The following is a 19,111-nucleotide window of genomic DNA, read 5'->3' on the forward strand; positions in this document are numbered from 1 at the left end:
CAAAAAGGCTTTGCGTAGGCTCAAGCTCAATGTTCAACACGTAACGATTATTTTTACGTCGAGCGTAATTTTTCAGTTTCAGTTGAACACCCACGGAAAAACACAAAAAACGGTCATCAAATCATTACTTATAATATCACCGGTATGGTGAAGGTAAACTGAAACTGAAGATATTTGATAGTTTGTCTAAGAAATTAACTGTCGTTATTGTCCAATACAATTACCGCGATTCCAAAACGGGTAAAAGTTTACGAGCACAGAAGATTTACGATATTTACACAGGTGGTTGTTGGGGTACCAATCGTGAGAATCATCGAGTTCTAATCGATTTCGGGCGATAATTATCATCGTCTGCTTTCGACGAAGCTGGGGGCGTCCGAAAAAACCCAATTGCCAAAATCACGATCGTTTCCCCGAAGGTCCAAGACCGCAGATGCATACAGCTTCGGTCAGATCGATGCAACCGCAAATTAATAAAAAGAAACCAAAACGACGAACCACTGGCAAAGAGTTTGTTTTTTGAGCCACCCGGTCGTGGTGGTTTGGTTCCGAAACCGCAGATCGCATTTTAAACAGGTTGTTCATCTCTGGGTGGCTTGCAATGACCTCTGCGACCAGTAAACTGGAGCAAGGTTGACATGTACCCGATGTTTTTGATGATTCTAAAAATGTCTACAAAACTCAAGAAGTTCAAATTTATGATTGCCAGTTTATAAGTTAATCAAAGAAAAAACAATATTTTGTTCAGGAATACGTAATGAAACCTTCAAATTGATCATCTAAAGTATTGGGTTAGAAGAAAAAATCAGAATTCTCAATCAATCTGCATTGAATGAGGCCATCAACTTATATGAGTCACAACAAGTCCAATGTCACGGCCACGGACATTGTATAACTGATTAAGCGATTACATATTAGTGAAAGCGCCACTGTACAATTATTGTTGTGTTCAGGACCGTACTTATTGTTTAACCATTACACAAACGCAGCATCAGAACGAGCCTCTGAAATTTTCCATCCAACTTTCAAGTTTGCAGTTTTAAAAGAGGTAAATTTTCAGACGGGTTAGGGACACGAGTTTCCAAACTTTGTTTAGTACAACCAGTCTGAATTCGGTCCTGTACAACCATCGCGATAAAAACCTGCAGGTAGGTGTGTGTGTGAACCGCAGTAAGAAGTTGCATAATAGGAGTATAGTACGGCTTTACTTAATTAAGTGACGTTGCTTTATAAACGATTGGAGGGTCATTTTGGTGTCTCCCACCATGTAGCACATCGCCCAAGTTTATATGTTTTAATTTCCAATACCAACAAGTGGGTGTTTCGGTTTTTTCGAATAGTCACTATGCAGTAACAAAAAGCAGTACTCTCTATCCCAGCCGAAGTGACAGTGACGCAATAAATGGTGACGTCATGAGATTAGTTCCAATGATATTTTGGGTTTTCCATTGATATTTTGCTATAAGTTCGAATATAGAATATTTTTGTTTTTTGCTACCGGTAGATGAAACAAGTATTGCTCCGTGTCAGTACAAGAAAATTGTTTTGTCTATCAATACCTTTTTTTACGAGAGCATTCGGCAACATGCCATCAGTGTGGGTTTAATGTTAGCAAAGGACAGAAACATAATGACTGACAATTGACATTGACAGTGCTTCAATTGTTTACCGATTTGGCAAGACTCACAAGAGTGAGGTTAAGCTGGTAAAATGCAAAATATAAAGAAGAGCGGAAAAATTAAATCAGTGTCGTTAGTAAAATTACTTTATTTGAATTGTGCAGGCTGGTGTTGGTAGTGATTCTGGACTGTGGGTGTGATTTTCTTGATGATAAACCTACAAAGTAAGGTAAGCAGCTCTGTATGTCACATGAAACATCTATCAGCCGCAAAATCTAGAAACTGTCAACAAACGTCAAACAACCAAAATTATGAATTTTTAAAATGGCGTTGCGGACCAAGGACGGTAAACAGTACAGGAGTGCTTAATCCCATAAGCGCAATCTTGCCGGTATCGGCTCGGGCCGGTGACGATTTTTACGTCACCATGGGTCTCTCGCGTTTGCGCGATTGTTTTGCGCGATGCGCGATTGCAGTCGATCATTCACGAACATGATCTCGTACATAGCATCTCGGGCGAATATTTAGCGTATTGTGCACCCGAAGGCCCACTGTGACGTCAGAATTCATTCGCCGCCGGGAAACAAAATCGGCCGATCGAGCAATCCTGTACTGTTTAAGGGAAACGCGCAAACGGTCTAATCGTCAAGAGGTATAATCGAAACCGAACGCAACCGAACGTAGTCGGATGACGTCTTTGGTTGGATTGCACCAATTTAGAAAATTTGGAAGTAAACAAACTAATAATATAGAATACATTATTTTGCAAGAAAAACATTAGAAATTGAGATGTTGAGAACAGGATAGTATTTATTTGATTACTATATGTGATCGGTCACTGGGTTAGCATAGGTTCACCTAGCATTTTTTTTAATTTTAGTTAAAAAATAACCTAACCTAACCTAACCACCTTACTGATACTTTATGTAATCGGCCACTGGGTTAGCATAGGTTTACATGAGCATTTTTTTAGTTATTATATTTAAAAAATAACACCTATCTTAAATACGATATGAAATTACTTTGGTGCGGGCAGTCATAAACTAGTCTACCGGCGCATCGACGAGTGTGCCCGATGTCGATTATACCAGCTGACGAGTGTGCCCAATGACGCCGTCCCCTGTTTAATATCCTTGGTTGCGGACAGCGCCAACGCCGAATTTCCCCGAATTTTAACGATTGGTTAAAGAACATACGTTAATGACGTCAAAATTCCGTCTCGATCAGTTCACAAGTAATAGACAAGGAACGACAATTATTACGTCACTGCCGCTAGCCCTGGGATAAACTTTAAAACATCCAGTTAGAATTATGTTTAAAAAGGCAGGATGTTTTGTAGGTTAGGTTAGGTTTGGAAGCTGTGAAGAGGAAAGGTTTGGAAAGTCTTCTTAAAATGTTGATATTAAAAAGACCCTGGGAACTTTACTGGGGTAATTTAAAATTAATTAAAAATGTAAATCAAGTTAACAAAGCACCCATTCCAGAACTAATGTGACGTCATGATGACGTAATTTGACAAAATTATAATTTGATCAACTGTCAAATTACGTGATCGTGACGTCATGTACGCTCTATTGGCTCCATAGAGCGTCAAAACGAGCAAAACCACACTAAAGGCTAGCGTAACTGGCGCTTCACAGATTTTTTGTTTTATCTACGGTCAGAACAAGATCAGAAACGTATTCAGAGCGCTTGAATTTAGTTGCCAAAATCAGTGGGTCAGAGCAATAATGTAGGATGCAAGTTTTATAAGCAAAACACATTAAATTCAAACTCACCCGTTCAAATAACACTGCAAGCTCTCTTATCATGTCAACTTTAGACTTTTTCTTGATTTATTTAGACTTAATAGTCCAGAAAGCACATAAAACGTAAAACTTTCACTGTAAGCTAATGCTGATAAATCGCCATTTAAGACGCTGTCAATTGTCAACTGCCAACGTCAAGCTTGCTTACTTAGAAAATCAATGAAATGAGCAATGTGGAGTTGGATATGACATAGAGCTGTCTTGTTGAAGTCATGCTGTTCTTTACAGATGATAACTGAAATAACTATTTCGGTTGAATTTTCGTACTTTTTTTTTAGTAATACAAAACTAATGCAAACTTCTAAACAATCAATTTTGTTTCAGGACGCGCCATGAGGGCGTGGACTCAACTACTAGAGCCGGGTCCGGCCATAGCCACACTCTGTATATTTTTAGCAGTGATTTCACCATCAAATACCGGTAAGTAAAAATTTTATTACCTGTAAACGACACCATACAGGGTAAACGCCCGTAAAAACGTAATATTTGAAAAAAAAACGGAAACAAGTTTTTTAGATCGACAAAATCGAATTGGGTAAATGCAAATCGTTCCACTTAAACCCGCATAAACTTAAATCATTCAAGATTATAAATAATGCATTATGGAAGCGCACTCAGGTTAACGAATTATTCAGTCGCGATTCTTTTAAAAATTGTCAAATGAATGAATCCATCGATCAATGAATGACTTATCTACAGTGGATTCTCTTCGAAGAATTTGTTATTGACATTCGTGAGTCTATTCTTGGGTACCGGATTTATAACTTTAAAGTTTTCCGGAAAGAAGACGTCAAAAAAGGAGAAAATCTCTTAAAAGGTCGCGCGCTTCTTATTTATCGCGTCATTGTTCCAGTTTGGCGTTTGAATGTCGCCGGAATTTTATTCGCCTTATTGTTCTCGTTTTTGACCGGATTGCCGACCACGTAACCTATAGTTCTACTTAATTTTATCATGTATTTGGGTTATTATAGCATCAGCGGTAGAATTATTATTTAAAATGGCATGTAACGTTTAAATCTCAGTAATCATCAACTTTTATTAAAGTGTTTAACGACACTTAAAAGCACTTCAAGGATTTACGTCTACAACGTCTTGTAGTGACATTTTCAAAGTAGGTCGAGACAATTAAAGCAGTCCAAAAAAGTCCAATTAATATAGTGTAGGTGGAATTATTCTACTAGTGTTGACATTTTAAAGTTTTTTGTGTAGTAGAAGCCTTGAGTGTGGTTGCAGCACAAGTAAAGCCTCACGCCATAAATCCGACATCGTCCTCATTCTTCCGCAATGCGACATTAATATTAACTGACAAAAAAAAATCAACATTCACTACTTTCCAGCAATAAAACATCTAGTTAGATCGATTAAAAGACAATAAGCCTGGAATCGTGAGCTGAATAAACGGCTTAGAGCGAAAATTAATCATACGGGCGAGTTTGAAACCAAAAGGAATAGAAGAACAAAACGGACAAGGCCTAGGGCAGCCCGATTGTCTAGTACAAACATAGAAATCCAGAAACCGTCGTGGTCGGTCATGGGAGTGAGTAAGTAAGTCACGAGATCTAATCCCGAGATATCGGAAGTTCGAAATAGATCCTGCTAAAATGACCCGGGGCCTTTTTGTCGACTAGACGATTTATTGATTTGCGATCGATGCGATTTTACAACCTACAGGTTGTTAGTGGTAGAGCTGGGCGGTATCGACATTCTCAGCAGAAAATGTCAACTATCATTATCAGTATTAGGCTCACTCAAGGAAACAACTAATATAAAACTTTGATCTAGTGAAAAACTCTCTTTTCTGCTAACGACCTATCCGGACAACTCGGCTCCGATACTTGTCACAACCTTATGGCACAGATAAAATGTCGAAAAGAAAACAGCCGCTGCTGCCGTCTCAGGAACTAGTCTGAGTCGTGAAATGCATAACATGTTATCGGCAGGTAAAGCAGATAACTGTAAATGCCGGTACATAATCACGATCCCCGTATACATATCGTAATTCTTCTTAATCTGACTTGATGTGAACGCGGAAAGCGGGATTGTTTTCGAAAATTTATGACGACACCAAGTGGAAAAGGAGCTGGTCGCTCGCTTATTACAGAGTCGGTTGGTCATATAGGAAGAACTAGTTTTTCCCGCATTTCTCGATCACCGTTAAATCAAGTATATAGAGAGAAGGCATATAGTTACAGTGTTACAGTTTTGCCGCGATTCGGTCCGCATTTTAGGTCAATAGGACCAATCTAACTTCTTAATAACGAACGCTCAACAATTGAGAAAATCCGTGGAGCGTGAATATTTTAATTTAAAAAAAAGTAACGACTTGTAAACTGTCTGATATTCTTTCGACCAATTTTGAATACTCAAATTAAGTGGGCTTGAACCTTCAGAATCTTTATAAAGGCCAAACAATATTATAGTAGTACTTTAGTAGTTGTGATGGCATCAACGACAAAAACAATGAATTAACACACCCACACTCCAGAAGTACATCTACTTGATAAGAATACATTATTAAACCTGTGGAGATTGAGAGGATTGATTTGAAGGAAATAGTTTGGAACAGGCATACTAGATTACAACTGGTGACTGAATAATTCCTTCCAAATCATTGAGAATTGATTGAAATCACTGAACATTAAGCTGCCCGCATGACTGAGAATACTCCAAACGTTTACTTTTCCCATGTAAAGTTGAGCACCAAGAATATTGTGGCAAAACAACTAAGGTTCTTACCTCCAAAGCGATCAATCACAAGACATGGTGTGGCAGCTTTCCGTTAAGCTCTTATCTAATAGAAGCGATTCCTTTTTAATATACCTTGGTACCCATTAAACGCCGCCGCCTAATAAAATTGATTATTCCACGATCAAGTTAATCACCGTGGTGTGGTACCTCTCCCAGCGATATATGTAACTTTAGTAACTCGTATAATACTTCCTACAACTCTGTGGTGGCTTTCGCAAATATTTGCTTCTTATCGAATGATCTAAAGCACCATCCTCTTTCATACGGTCAGCCATGGCGTACATATATCCGCTTATTTATAAGGTACACTGCATTACATGCGTGGCGTATTATGTAAATCAGAGCTGCGCGTACGATGGTCTTCTCGCAGATCATATCAAGGCGGATAAAAATTATACATTAGATTGTGCGGTCGTCCATTGTGCGGACAGACTGTATAATAAAGATGGCGGGAAAAAAATAGAAAAAAAAAGAAGAACGACGGTGTGGTCCTGCAAGATCGGACAAGCGGCGTGGGAGACAGGATGGGAGGTCAAGCGACTAGACTGTTTGGTTAGCGCCATTGGCGGAGGTCAATCCGACATTGACCATGTCGTTGCCGATACACCGTCCCTGAAATGTATTCGAAGAATGCAAAAGAAAATACGCGAATCAATCTCGTTAATTCCTAATAAAGCAAAGGAAATACACCTGTCTAAGTCAAGAATATTAATTCGCTAACCGACAGACTTAATTTATAACCCCTCAACAGCTTTAATAAGAAAACAGATTAAGTTTGAAACATAATACTATATTTCATTCAGCAATTTGTCCAGATGCAATTTCTCATGCCGGCAAATAAAGGAGTCGTTAATCGTCGATGATTCTATCAAATTCTTTGACCGTTAATCGATGCTTCGATTCAACTACCGTCCATCAAGATAATGCCCGAGAATTGCAACAAAAACTAAAGCGCCACCGTTTGTTGCTTTGCCTAAACCAACGAGACATTCGAATGATGGGAAAAAGTTCAAAAAACTCAAGGAATGCACTTTGGCCAGATGGCCGCTGATACTTTACCGAGAAGACCCGTTTTAGTGTTTATTTACTAATTGGTAATGGTGTGCAATGAACAATGATGACACTAAACGCGTTTCCAGTTGTGGACCTAACTGTACTCAATGTTTGCACAATTTGTTTTAGATTATTACCCTTAACTGACATCCTAGTCTCAGCAAAGCAAATTTAAAAAAAAATTAGTATTTCTTTAATGGAACTTTTAAAAACCTCTAAAAGTAAACACATTAAAAATAAATGCCAAACAAAATTAATCTTCTAGCTAACGCGGACAATTTGCAAATTTTCCGGTAAATCCTGATTAATTTGCATTTTAGGATTTTTTCCGCCCGGCCATTAAATCGCGCTTCGCTCCATTTTGAGCTCCGCATTACCGCTAAGTGCATCGATTTGCATGCTAATCCAACGGTTATAAATCAATTCATTTCAAGGGTAAAATAGGATGTGACCACCCAGACGACAACATTTTAACATATGGACTTAAAATATGTATGCGAAAAATTGTTTGATTTTCTGCTTATAACAAAATCATCCATCGGAAATCTCAAGAAATTCATTATTTTGCAATAAGTAACCCTTTTCATGCATATTGTATGTAAAAATTGTAAAACCAAAACAACTTCAATTTGCGTCTAAACTACCTCATTTACACACATACTAAACTTTCAAAATAGTGTAACTGTCACATCCAGTTACGTAATGAAAAGGTTTTATGACCTGCACTATAAAGTTACTAATTCGTTTAATATATCTGGAGTGAGTCTAATGAGAGTTTTTACGATCTGCCCGTCCCCAAAGGCAAATTCAAATTGGATTTCCTTTTACCTGGCATCAAACTAATTTCTCAGAAGAGTCAATGAAATATCCTCGACTGCTAGTAACCTATATGCGTCCAAAACGACTAAAAGCACATAACTAATTATAATAGGATTAATTTAATTGCAAATGTAGCCGTTTGTTATCTAATAACGAACCGGTACGCGAACTATGCAAGCAAGATATCAAGAGCAAACGGCAATGGTTTTTCTTCCCAATTAATACGGTACCGCCGCTATTAATACATCTGAATAAATTAAATAAACATCAATCCCGATAAAATTATACGTATTACGATTCAATTCATTAACATTCTAAAGAAAGTAACAATTAAAAATGTTCATTAGCAGATAGCTAATTGTAATAATTATCTAATGTTTAAGATGCGTTCCCATGAATTCTTCAGCACGACCAGGTGGAAGCGAACGTGTCTTCGATATTAACTTTATGCCAGTTTAAAGGCTCCTTGCATGCAAACTACAAACAGCCTCAAATTGGCGATCGTTATCAATAATTAGAATACGCGCAAGACAAATTAAAAGTAGTTATACTCTAGAAACGCTAGATTTCGATCGTTAGTATTACCGTTTAAGAAAACGCATCATAATTACGGCCTTCGACTGCATATCTTGGGCAGAGCAATCATCAATAAAACAAATGGCGATTTCCTGAACCTAGTCCCATCAAAGGGTAATCGGAAAAAAAAAGATTAAGATTCAATCATCTTTTGCCGCAATAAACGAATTGCCACCTGCTGATATCTACTCTATGTGGGGTATTTTATGACCGCGAGAGGTGCACACCCAGTAGAATTTTGCATATTTAGTTTTATTAATTGTCCATTAAATCTAACTGTGAATTTAAAGCGGAGGAGTTACAATATGCATCGGCGGATATTATATTCCACCAGACCGAAAACACCCGGATATTTTCTTGCACTAATGATCTAACCTCTCTTACAGGAAGCACTAAAAATGTTTGCCCAAAAGAGTTACGCACAGAAAGATAAACATATTTCATATAGCAGGAATTCGAAATTCAAACCGACAAGCTTTTAGTATTTACGTTCCGCAAGTATTTTGAGGTACCGTTCTTCGCGGTGGGTTTATTGGAAATTTGATGTGATGTTGAGTTAAATTGTAAATATACACTTAACCATCGGTTATTACTTTTTAACGAGATGCGGCGTTTTTAACGATCATAATCATACTTTTACGACCCCTTCTTTTATTGCCTTTGCCAATACTTGTAACGCTTATTTTATTACAGCCCCTGCAAATGCCGAAGGGACTGTCGATCAAAGCACCGAGATTGAATACTATCCAGGTAAGCTCACTATTAACATAATTTATTAAAGTATGATACACATTTGTTTGTTTATTTTCTGCGAAGTAAAACAACTTATGCCTAATTTTAGTTGCCGATGCAACCGGTTGCTACTACAATTTCCAACACTACGACGAAGGCGATCGAATAATTACCAACGAACCATGTCTAAACTGCACGTGCCACAACCGTATGCTGATGTGCTACCTCAGAGTTTGCCCTTTTACCAAAGCGATAGGAGCAAACTGCAAAGTGGAAAAACGCGCCGACCAATGTTGCCCAATTATAACCTGCCCTGAAGGTAATTCGTACACACCACGCAACACTCTCTCTCTAGCTATAACCTGACTAACTCTAGTTCCAGTCCAACTAGTCACCTCAACAGCCCCTTCAACGGCGTTGGGTCATCTAAACGAGTATGGATGTTCAATTGACGGTTTGTTCTACTCCGATGGTGCCAGAGTACCCTCCAATCCAGAAAATCCTTGCGAGCTGTGCTACTGTATTCGAAACAAAACGGCCTGCGTCATGCAGGAATGTACCCTCAACGTGGAAGATTGCAGACCGGTATTCCAAGAAGGTGTCTGTTGTCCAGTCAGATATAATTGTGGTAAGTACAGTACAACCCCAAATCCACCCCAACACATGCTAATTTATAATTATTTTTTCAGTACATCCTGACTACATCGAAGGACCTACAACCCCACAAATTACCACTACATCAACCACCACAACCACAGAGGCGCCTACTACAACTTTGCAACCAGAAATCCATTGCCAATTCAATGGAGAAATTTACAACAATGGAGAACTGGTCAAGAAGGATCTTCCTTGTGAAAAATGTTATTGCATGCGTGGTGATATCGTGTGTGCAGTCCAAGAATGCGGCCCTACACCTCTCGACAAAGTAAACTGTACTGCGTTGCCAGTTCGTGAAGGACAATGCTGTCCAGACACCTACGACTGCGCTGGAGTGATCGAAGAAGAACTCACCACGCTATCTTCAGTGTCCTACGAAACCGAACCAACTACACAACCTGCACTAAAAGAAACTGAAACTCCCGGAACAGAACAACCTTTAACTACCGCTCAAGTAACACTGGAAGAACGTTTGCCTGAAGTTCCAGAATCTCCTGAGACCGTTACTAAATCTGTAGAGGAAGAAGCAACCACACAAGCACAACAAATCGAAGAAGGTGAAAAACCAACTGAGAAAGCTCCAGAGGAAGAAGAAACTGTAACTCCGCAAGTCATAGAAGAATTTACCAAACTTGCGCCTGAAACACCACAACCAGCAGCTCACGTCACAGAAAAACCCACAGAACCTGAAGCTACTAAACCCACAGAGATTCAAGAGACCACAGAACTATCTAAACCTGAAGAAGCTGTAACTAAAATACTTCCAGAAGTCCAAACTACTGAACAAGAGCCAGTAACCATAGTCACAGCAGTTACACCCGAAGAACCAGCCTCACCAGAATCTCTGCCAACTGAAGAAGAAGAGGTACCATCCAAAACAACCGAGAGCCCAGTAGAATCTTTCACAGCCAGAGTAACAGAAGCCATCGAAGCAATCACTTCCAGAGTAACTGAAGCTGTAGAAGCTATAACTACCGCAGTCACAGGCTCCAGCACTGAAAAATCACTGCCGGAAGAAGTTGAAGCAACAACTCAAGCTGAAGAAGTGCAAACAGAAGAACCTGTAACTAAAGTCACTGCATTGGAAGGAGAAGAGACGGAAACGGCAGCGCCAACGATCTCAGCCGCTGTAGAACCATCTACTGAACTACCAGAAAGTGACAAATCTGGTGTAACTCCTGTAATTTCTGAAAAGGAAAAACCTGAAGTAGTTTCTGAGGAATCTGAAAAACCAGCAGAAATTGAAACGGCTCGTCCTGAAAGCGAAAAAGAAATTCCTGAAACCACCCCAACCATTGTGGAACTTACAACTGTGCCATCAGTATCTGAACCTGAGCAACCTGAAGCTGAAACAGAAATACCGTCCGAGGCCACTAAGATTCCAGTTAGCGAAGAAACTACAGTTGCTCCTTTCGCTGAAAGTGAAGCTACAGAAGCCACAGGAATTGAAACTAGCCCATCCGCACCAGAAGAAATTCAGCCAGCTGTTACTGAGGAAGTCATTATTCCAGAACACTGTGGTGAAGAAGGATGTGTTAGAGTTCCAGCTCAACCAACAGAAATTACCGCTGAGGGTGAAACTACTGAAGAACCGGCCAAAGCCACTGGACAACCCGAAGAAGAACCGGAAAAACAAGAACCGGTTCCAGTTACTAGTTTGCCAGAAACGCCACAAACTGAACAACCCAAAAAAGAAATTTCAACCGAAGAACCAGCTGCTATTGAAGTGCAACCCACCGAAGAGGTGCCTGTCGAAGCACCAACTACAACCGAAAGTGAAGAAATTGTTATCATCACTGAAATACCCACCAGAAAAACTGAAATCCCTGAATCAATGGATCACGTATCAGAAATTGCCTACGGCACTGAAAGTCCGAAAGAAGAACCAACACCTGCAACCGCCACTGAAGCTGTGCAACCACAAACCACCTTACCTAGTGAAAGAAAACCAGAGGAAGAAAGAACTGAAATTCCAGCTGGTGAAACTGAGCAACCTACCAGTCCTGCAAGTGTTCAAACAGCAGAACCGGAACTGCCTCAAACCCCAACCAAACCGGAACCAGAGTCTGAAGTCACTAAACCTGTCGAAGAAGGTAAAACTGCTGTTACAACAGAACTCCCAAGAGAAGAAGAAAACGAAATTGAGCATGATGAGGTCGAGCCAACTGGGCCTAAAGTGGAAGAAGAAGTTACTGAAACTGTTAAACCACAAGAAGAGGTCACTGCTAAAGCGGAAGAAGGCACCAGTGCTCAACCTATCACTGAAAAAGCTATTGTTCCCGAAGTCTGCACGTCTGAAGCTGAATGTGCTCCAAGTGTCATTCCTTCAATACCTGAGGAACAACCCTCAGAAACTACTGAAGGAAGCGGTGAACCATCTGTGGCAGAAGGTACTACTGAAAGCAACAAAATACCTGAAGAACAAACGGAAGAAACTAATGAAATTCCTGAAAGCGGAACAGAACCAGGACTTAAAGTTCCTCAAACAGTACAAACAGAAGAGAGCTCCGGTGATCGATCTACTGAAGCTATCACTGAGGCAGAAGGATCTGGGCTTGAAGAACCTCATGAAGGTAGCGGTGCCACAGAATCACCAACACCTGAGGCGACAGTTTCACCTCAAGAAGTGGCCACTAGAAAAGAAGAAGGCTTGCCAGAAGCTGAAGTTACCACTGAAGCTGCAAGACCTGAAGCTACCACTTCGGTGGAAATTCCTAGTTCCACTGACCGGCTTCCAGAACAACCAGCATCAGAAGAAACAACTGAAGCCAAACTGTCAGAAACCACCGAATACCCAGAACAAACCACACTACCAGAACGCGAAATTCCAGGAGAGGGTAGCTGTTTGGTTGACGGACAAACTTACAAAAACAACAGTGCTGTTCCTCCTATTAATCATTGTCAAACTTCCTGCAGATGCATCAGCTCAATTTTGAGATGTGAATCTATCGAATGTACCCCACCTCCGCCTGAACTGCAAAACTGTTTGCCTATATTTAGCAGTCCAGAAAGCTGTTGTCCAAACTACAGTTGCGCAGGAACTGAAACTACCCCATTGGAAGCTCAGAGTCACACTATAACCACTACACCAGTATCGGTTGAAGAAGCCACCGCTACTAAATCAGCTGAAGAAGAGTTGACTAAAGCACCAGAAGTCCTTACTGAAACATCTGCACCAACTGGAGAACCTTCAGTTAAAGCTACTGAACAACCAACTATTGAGCAAGAAGTAACTACACGTGCTGAACCGGAAATTGTTGTGAAGACTGAAGCTCCTACCGGCCAATCTCCAGAAGCTGTTACTGAACTAGCTGAAAAACCAGAAGAAGAAAAGGTCACCCAGTCTCCATCTCTAGAAGGTGAACCAGAAATTACAACCTCTGCATTGTTAGAAGAAGAAAAGGTTACTGAAGTCCCAGTAAGCAGAGTCAAAGAAATAACTACGCCAAAGGCAGCAGAAGGAGAGGAGGAAATAACCGCAACTCCATCAGTTGAAGGAATCACTCGGTCTAAAGATGAAGAAAAAGAAATAACTGAAACTCCAATCGTCGAAGAAAAGAAGGTAACCACATCTTCTTCTGTAGAAGAAGGAACGGAAGTACCAACTGTTTCACCCATCAAAGAAGAAGAAGTCACGGCTTCCGAAGCTCCTGAAATAGAAACACTCTTTACAACTGCTGGACCAGTTTCCGAACCTGCTGCAACTGAACAAGTCGTTCCTGAATTGGTGCAACCATCTGAAGAAGCTACAACACCCAAAAAAGAAATTTCTGGAACCGAAGAAGTCCTGACAACAGAACAACCTCAACCGGAAGTTGAAAGTACAGAGATCACAACTATTACACCAAAGGAAAAAGAAGGCGAAGTTAGCACTGACAGTGAAAAATCTGAAGTCGAAACCCCCGAGTTGGTAACGGAACTTCAACAAACTGAAAGAGTTCCAGAAGTATCTTCTGAGGTGACAATACAACCAGAAGTCATTGAAGGTGAAACTACAGCTCCAGAAGTACCCACTCAGCAACCTGAATCAGAGCCGGAATTAGTAACTGAGGCGGAAGAAAAAGATAAAAAGGTAAAAACCACTGAAGAGGGAGTAACAACAATCCCAAGAATATCTGAAATTTCTACAGAAGAAACCACAGGAACTACAGTTCCTGAAGAACCTTCTAAAGACGGGTACAAGGATCTTCCACAAGCTCCAGAAATTTCTGAGAAGGAGAAACCAGTAGAAGAAACTACAGAAGTAACTGAACCTCCGCTAAGATCTGAAGAAGAACCAGCCAAGGAAACTACAGTCACTACAGTAACACCAATTACCGAAGAACCAGTGGAACATGTTACTATGCCAGATGAAGTGTTCCCCACTCGTAAACCAATCGAATCAGAGTCGCATGTTACTATGCAGGAACCAGTTGAAGCATCCACTGAATTACCAACTAAAGAAGAAAGTATTCCTGCTGTAGTACCAAGTGAAAACATCACTGAAGAACCACAAACTATTGTTCCAGAACAGCCTGACCAAGATATAATCTCAGTGACAAGCGGGACTGCTGAACCAGCGCAACCTATTACTGAACCTTCAAAACCAGCAGAATCTGTAACCACTGAAAGAGCTCAAGAAGCACCAGTGACTGTCCCAGAAGTACCTGAAAAGGAAACTGTTACTGAAGGAGGAATCACTGAACTTCCACGTGTTGAACCAACAGAAGAAGCTGAAACTGAAAAAGCACCCGAACAACCTGCAACAGTGAAAGCTATTGAAACTACCGAAGTTCCAACCGCTGTAGAAACTGAAGTACCAGAGCTGGAAGGAGAAATCTCACCTGCAGTACCAGAGAAAGTACCGAAGGGTGAGGAAGTCACTGAGGTCACGCCAGTAGAAGGTGAAGTTACATCAGTACCAGAAAAAGAAGTCACAGTGCCTAGTGAGGAAGGTGAAAGTGAAGCACCGGCCGTATCAGAAGAAGGATTAACAAAAGTGCCTCAAGAAGTGGTGACTACTGAATCGTTACCTGGAGTTCAAACTGCCATACCAGAAATATTGCCGGCCGTACCTGAAGAAGGAGCTACTAAAGAGCCTCAAGAAGTGACGACAGAAGTGGTGTCTGAAGCACAAACCGTCTTACCGGAAGGAGTAACAAAAGCTCTTGAAGAAGTTGTAACCGCTGAAGTTCAAACTAGTATACCAGAAATCACCCCAGAAGCACAAGTGACTACCGAGAGATTGCCTGAACTTGGATCTGCAAAACCAGAAGAAGGTCTAACGAAAGAGCCGGAGGAAGTTGCTGCCACAGAAAGATTACCTGAAGTTCCAACTGCCACACCAGATATCACGCAAGAAGGAGTTACTGAAGAAGTTGCAACCAGGTCACCTGAACTTGAAACTGTCAAACCAGAAGAAGGTGTAACAAAAGATGAAGTTGCTATTGTGGAACGGTTACCAGAACCTGAAGTTATTAAACCAGAGGAAGGTGTGACCACAGAAAGATTACCTGAAGTTCAAACTAGCATTACACCAGAAGGAGAAGTGGCTACAGAGAAATTCCCTGAACTTGAACCTGCTGAACCAGAAGAAAGTCTGCCGATACAGCCTGAGGAAGTTGCCACTACAGAGAAGTTACCTGGACCTGAAGATGTGACGGAAAGTCTTGAAGAAGCAGTAACAACAGAAGGATTAACGGAGGTTCAAACTGGTATCCCAGAAAGAGAAGTAACTACCCAAAGGTTACCTCAACCTGAAGTAGTAACGAAGGGGCTTGAGGAAGCTGTGACCACAGAAAAGTTACCCGAAGTTCAAACAGGTATTCCAGAAATTACGTCAGAAGAAAAAGCAACTACCGCAAAATTACCTGAACTTGATCTTATTGAACCTGAAAGTGTAACGAAGGGGCTTGAAGAAGCTGTAACCACAGAAAGATTAGCTGAAGTTCAAACTGAACTCACGCCAGAAGGAGAAGTAACTACTGTAGGACTATCTGAAATTGAACCTGCTAAACCAGAGGAAGGTCTGACAAAAGAACCTGAGAAAGTTGTTACAGAAAGCTCACCTGAAGTTCAAACTACTATACCAGAAGAAGAAGTTACTGAAGAAGTTGCAACCAGGTCGCCTGAACTCGAAACTGTTAAACCAGAAGAAGGTGTAACAAGACCACCTGAAGAAATTGTAACCACTAAGAGATTACCTGAAGTTGTAACTGTTATACCAGAACTAGGAGTGACTGAAGAAACTACTGAAAGATTACCTGAAGTTGAAACCGCTCTACCAGAACAATCGCCGGAGTCTGAGACTAAATTACCTGAAATAGAAGTTGCTTTGCCTGAACAGCCTACTGGTGTTCCTGAAGAGCAAAAAGAAGGCCCAACGGAAATCAGTCAACAGTCACCAACAACGTCAGCACCTGAGGAAGAATTGAAGGGTACCTCTCCGGCTCAACCCGAAGAAACACCCAGTGGTGAATACGATGAGAGCAAGAAAACTACTGTGCCAGCTGAAGAAGAACAAAAGGAAACAGACAAAACGGGTATCACTGAGAAATCTATTAGTGAAAGTGAGAAAACTGGTGCTCCTGAAGAAGATGAAGTGTCTACTCCTAGCATTCCAGAACGAGAACCCCAAGCTACTGAGAAACCAGCCGCAGGAGAAATCTTACCTGAAGGAGAAACTCCAGCTACTGAAACACCAGCTGTTGAAGAAACTAGACGGCCTGATGAAGCTGTACCCGCAGTTACTGTGCCAGAACTTACCACCTTGGCGACTCCCGAATCAGCAGAAAACGTGTCCGTACCAATTCGAACTGGGGAACTCTTTACATCAGGACCGGAAGTTGAAACCACCACCCGGAAGCACGTACCAGGAGAACTGTCGACTTCCGCACCGGTTTCTGAGCCGACAACAGTCTTGCCAGCCACAACAAGCAGTGAACTACCTCCCTCGCATATACCTGGAGAACAAGTCACCGAAGCAGATTATGAAACACCAATTGAAGACTATGAAGAACCCAATGCTTTCGGACCCGGCACTTGCAGGTATTTTCTTCGTAATATGATCATAAGTATCTGTAAATTTAATAATCAAATTCTAGATATGGTGGAAAAGTCTACGTGTCAGCCCAGCAAATCCCAAGGGACGACCCGTGCGATTTCTGCTTCTGCTTCAGAAGCGACATCATATGTCTGCAACAGAGTTGTCCACCACCCATACCCAGATGCCATGAGGAACCAATCAGAGGATTCTGTTGTCCACGTTATGAATGTCCAGTGTCCATGGCGGTCGCTGTGAATGTAACAACCAGTACGACAACGACCACCACTACGTTACCACCTCACTTCTTGTCACATGCATACAAGGGCCGAGCTAAGAAAACTGGTTGTCAGATATCAGGAAAAGCGTACAGTGTTGGAGAAACCATTAAGTCGACTAGCGGACCTTGTCTCCATTGCGAGTAAGTTATTAGTTCATTTTAATGTTATCTGATGTTTATTGATCGATATTTACGTTATTTTAGATGCGGTGGTGACGGTCAAATGAAATGTGATCCGAAGCCTTGCAGTCCGGAACCGATGCTCAGACAAATGATCGCCGCCGCAGCGTTACGAAGAAGAAGATGAGAAGCTGAATCTATTGCCGTGTAAAATAGTGACATAAACTGCACGACCGTGCAAAGTGATAAAAAGGACATTTTATATTAATTGAAGATAAGAGTATAGCCGACACCGCGGTTATACAACGCATTCTGGGGTGCCAAAAACAGAACAATTATGTAGGTTTATAAGTGTGCCTTTCTACGTTAGAAGACCTACGCAAGAGATGATTTTCTAGTCAGTAACGGTTAAATTGGGCTTTAAGGGCTAGGCGGACATCTTTTGTGGAGGGTAGCGTACACGCTAGTTTGGGGATTTTTTTTTTATAAGAGAATGAGGTGGATGGCGCTCGAGGAATTTACCCTACTTACACATCAAACAATTGAAATATTACGTTGTTTTTTCACAAAATATCGTCGGTCAGTGGTAGGTACTTAATACAGGGTGACCCACTTAAAATAGTATACACACTGCTTTTTGTTACTTAAAGATTTTACATAAAAACATAGTCATTGGGAAAGCTGAGAGGTTTTCCTGTTAAGATTGTAATCTTAACTGAAAGTATTTTGATACATTTTAACTGGGATACATTGTATAAATTGTACAGTTTAAATAGGATTAGTTTTAAGCTGCAAAACCATTAACAATAGAAAACGTCTTTTTGGATTGTTATTCAGTTCTTTCATCAGGTTTTTTCTACGTCGATCTCAACTATCACGTAAAAAGTCAAATAAGGGTACATTCTCATAGCCGATTTCCTCCACAATTTTCAAATTTCGATACAGGGGGTCGATTTAAGTAATCCTAAAGTATACTCAGCCTACGCATAAGATATTAACGATTACGACTTGACTGAATAAATTTTTTACACTTTTTGTAAATGTATATTTAGACTTTTGGAGTGTCGTTTTTTTTATAAGCCGATTAAATAATCTAATTCTCGGGCTAGAAATAATCTTATTGTTTTGAAGGGTACTTTCAGGGACCTAGCCGGTTGAACTTATCCTGGTTAGATCTCGTTGAGACGACCGTCATCAGTGTTGCGTATCCCGACACATGTCTGGGTTGTTTGACCGTCAGAAAACTTTTAACTTTACAGTCAATTTGTTTCAATACTAGCTTATAAGTAATTACTTAAGTGCATATGAAATTGGATTTCTGTCGCTTGAACGCCCGGACTGGTTTTTGTATATTATCGGATGCTCAATATGTAGAATTAAGTAGAATATGTAATATTTATCAATAATAAATTATGTAAATGATTATAGTAGTTATTAACCTACTTCCCCCAAAAGAAAATGATTTAAAAGATAACATACCTATAGTGTCCCCATTACTCTCCTCTCTGGAACCTAGTTAAGCTTGCAAATCACCAATACTCGCCATACTCACGTCCTCACTATAATACACCTATTTAGTGAATAGATAAATAATCGATTTGTTTAATCAATATCAACCACTACATGCTCAATATACTGATTTTATGCTTAAATTTGCAGCCTAAATTATCGCCTCACT

At 40.5% G+C, this 19,111-nt stretch overlaps 1 protein-coding gene across 3 annotated transcripts in view; it reads left to right on the forward strand.

The window, feature by feature from the left end:
* tnc (tenectin) overlaps window positions 1-18,856 on the forward strand; it is a 36,225-nt gene extending 17,369 nt beyond the window's left edge. For 2 of the 3 annotated variants that reach the window (XM_081979134.1, XM_081979133.1), the window contains 7 exons: window positions 3,752-3,847; window positions 9,317-9,373; window positions 9,465-9,674; window positions 9,732-9,983; window positions 10,045-17,038; window positions 17,095-17,454; window positions 17,518-18,856. In XM_081979134.1, the coding sequence (XP_081835260.1) occupies window positions 3,760-3,847; window positions 9,317-9,373; window positions 9,465-9,674; window positions 9,732-9,983; window positions 10,045-17,038; window positions 17,095-17,454; window positions 17,518-17,620 (8,064 nt within the window). In that variant the 5' untranslated portion in view covers window positions 3,752-3,759 and the 3' untranslated portion in view covers window positions 17,621-18,856. The remainder of the gene's footprint in view (window positions 1-3,751; window positions 3,848-9,316; window positions 9,374-9,464; window positions 9,675-9,731; window positions 9,984-10,044; window positions 17,039-17,094; window positions 17,455-17,517) is intronic. The other variant, XM_081979135.1, reaches the window with a different exon arrangement.
* Window positions 18,857-19,111: the final 255 nt, after the last annotated feature.

The sequence above is a fragment of the Ips typographus genome, linkage group LG4 (assembly GCF_016097725.1).
Source record: "Ips typographus isolate SLU linkage group LG4, UJ_Ityp_2.0, whole genome shotgun sequence".
In the NCBI taxonomy this organism is placed as follows: domain Eukaryota; kingdom Metazoa; phylum Arthropoda; class Insecta; order Coleoptera; family Curculionidae; genus Ips; species Ips typographus.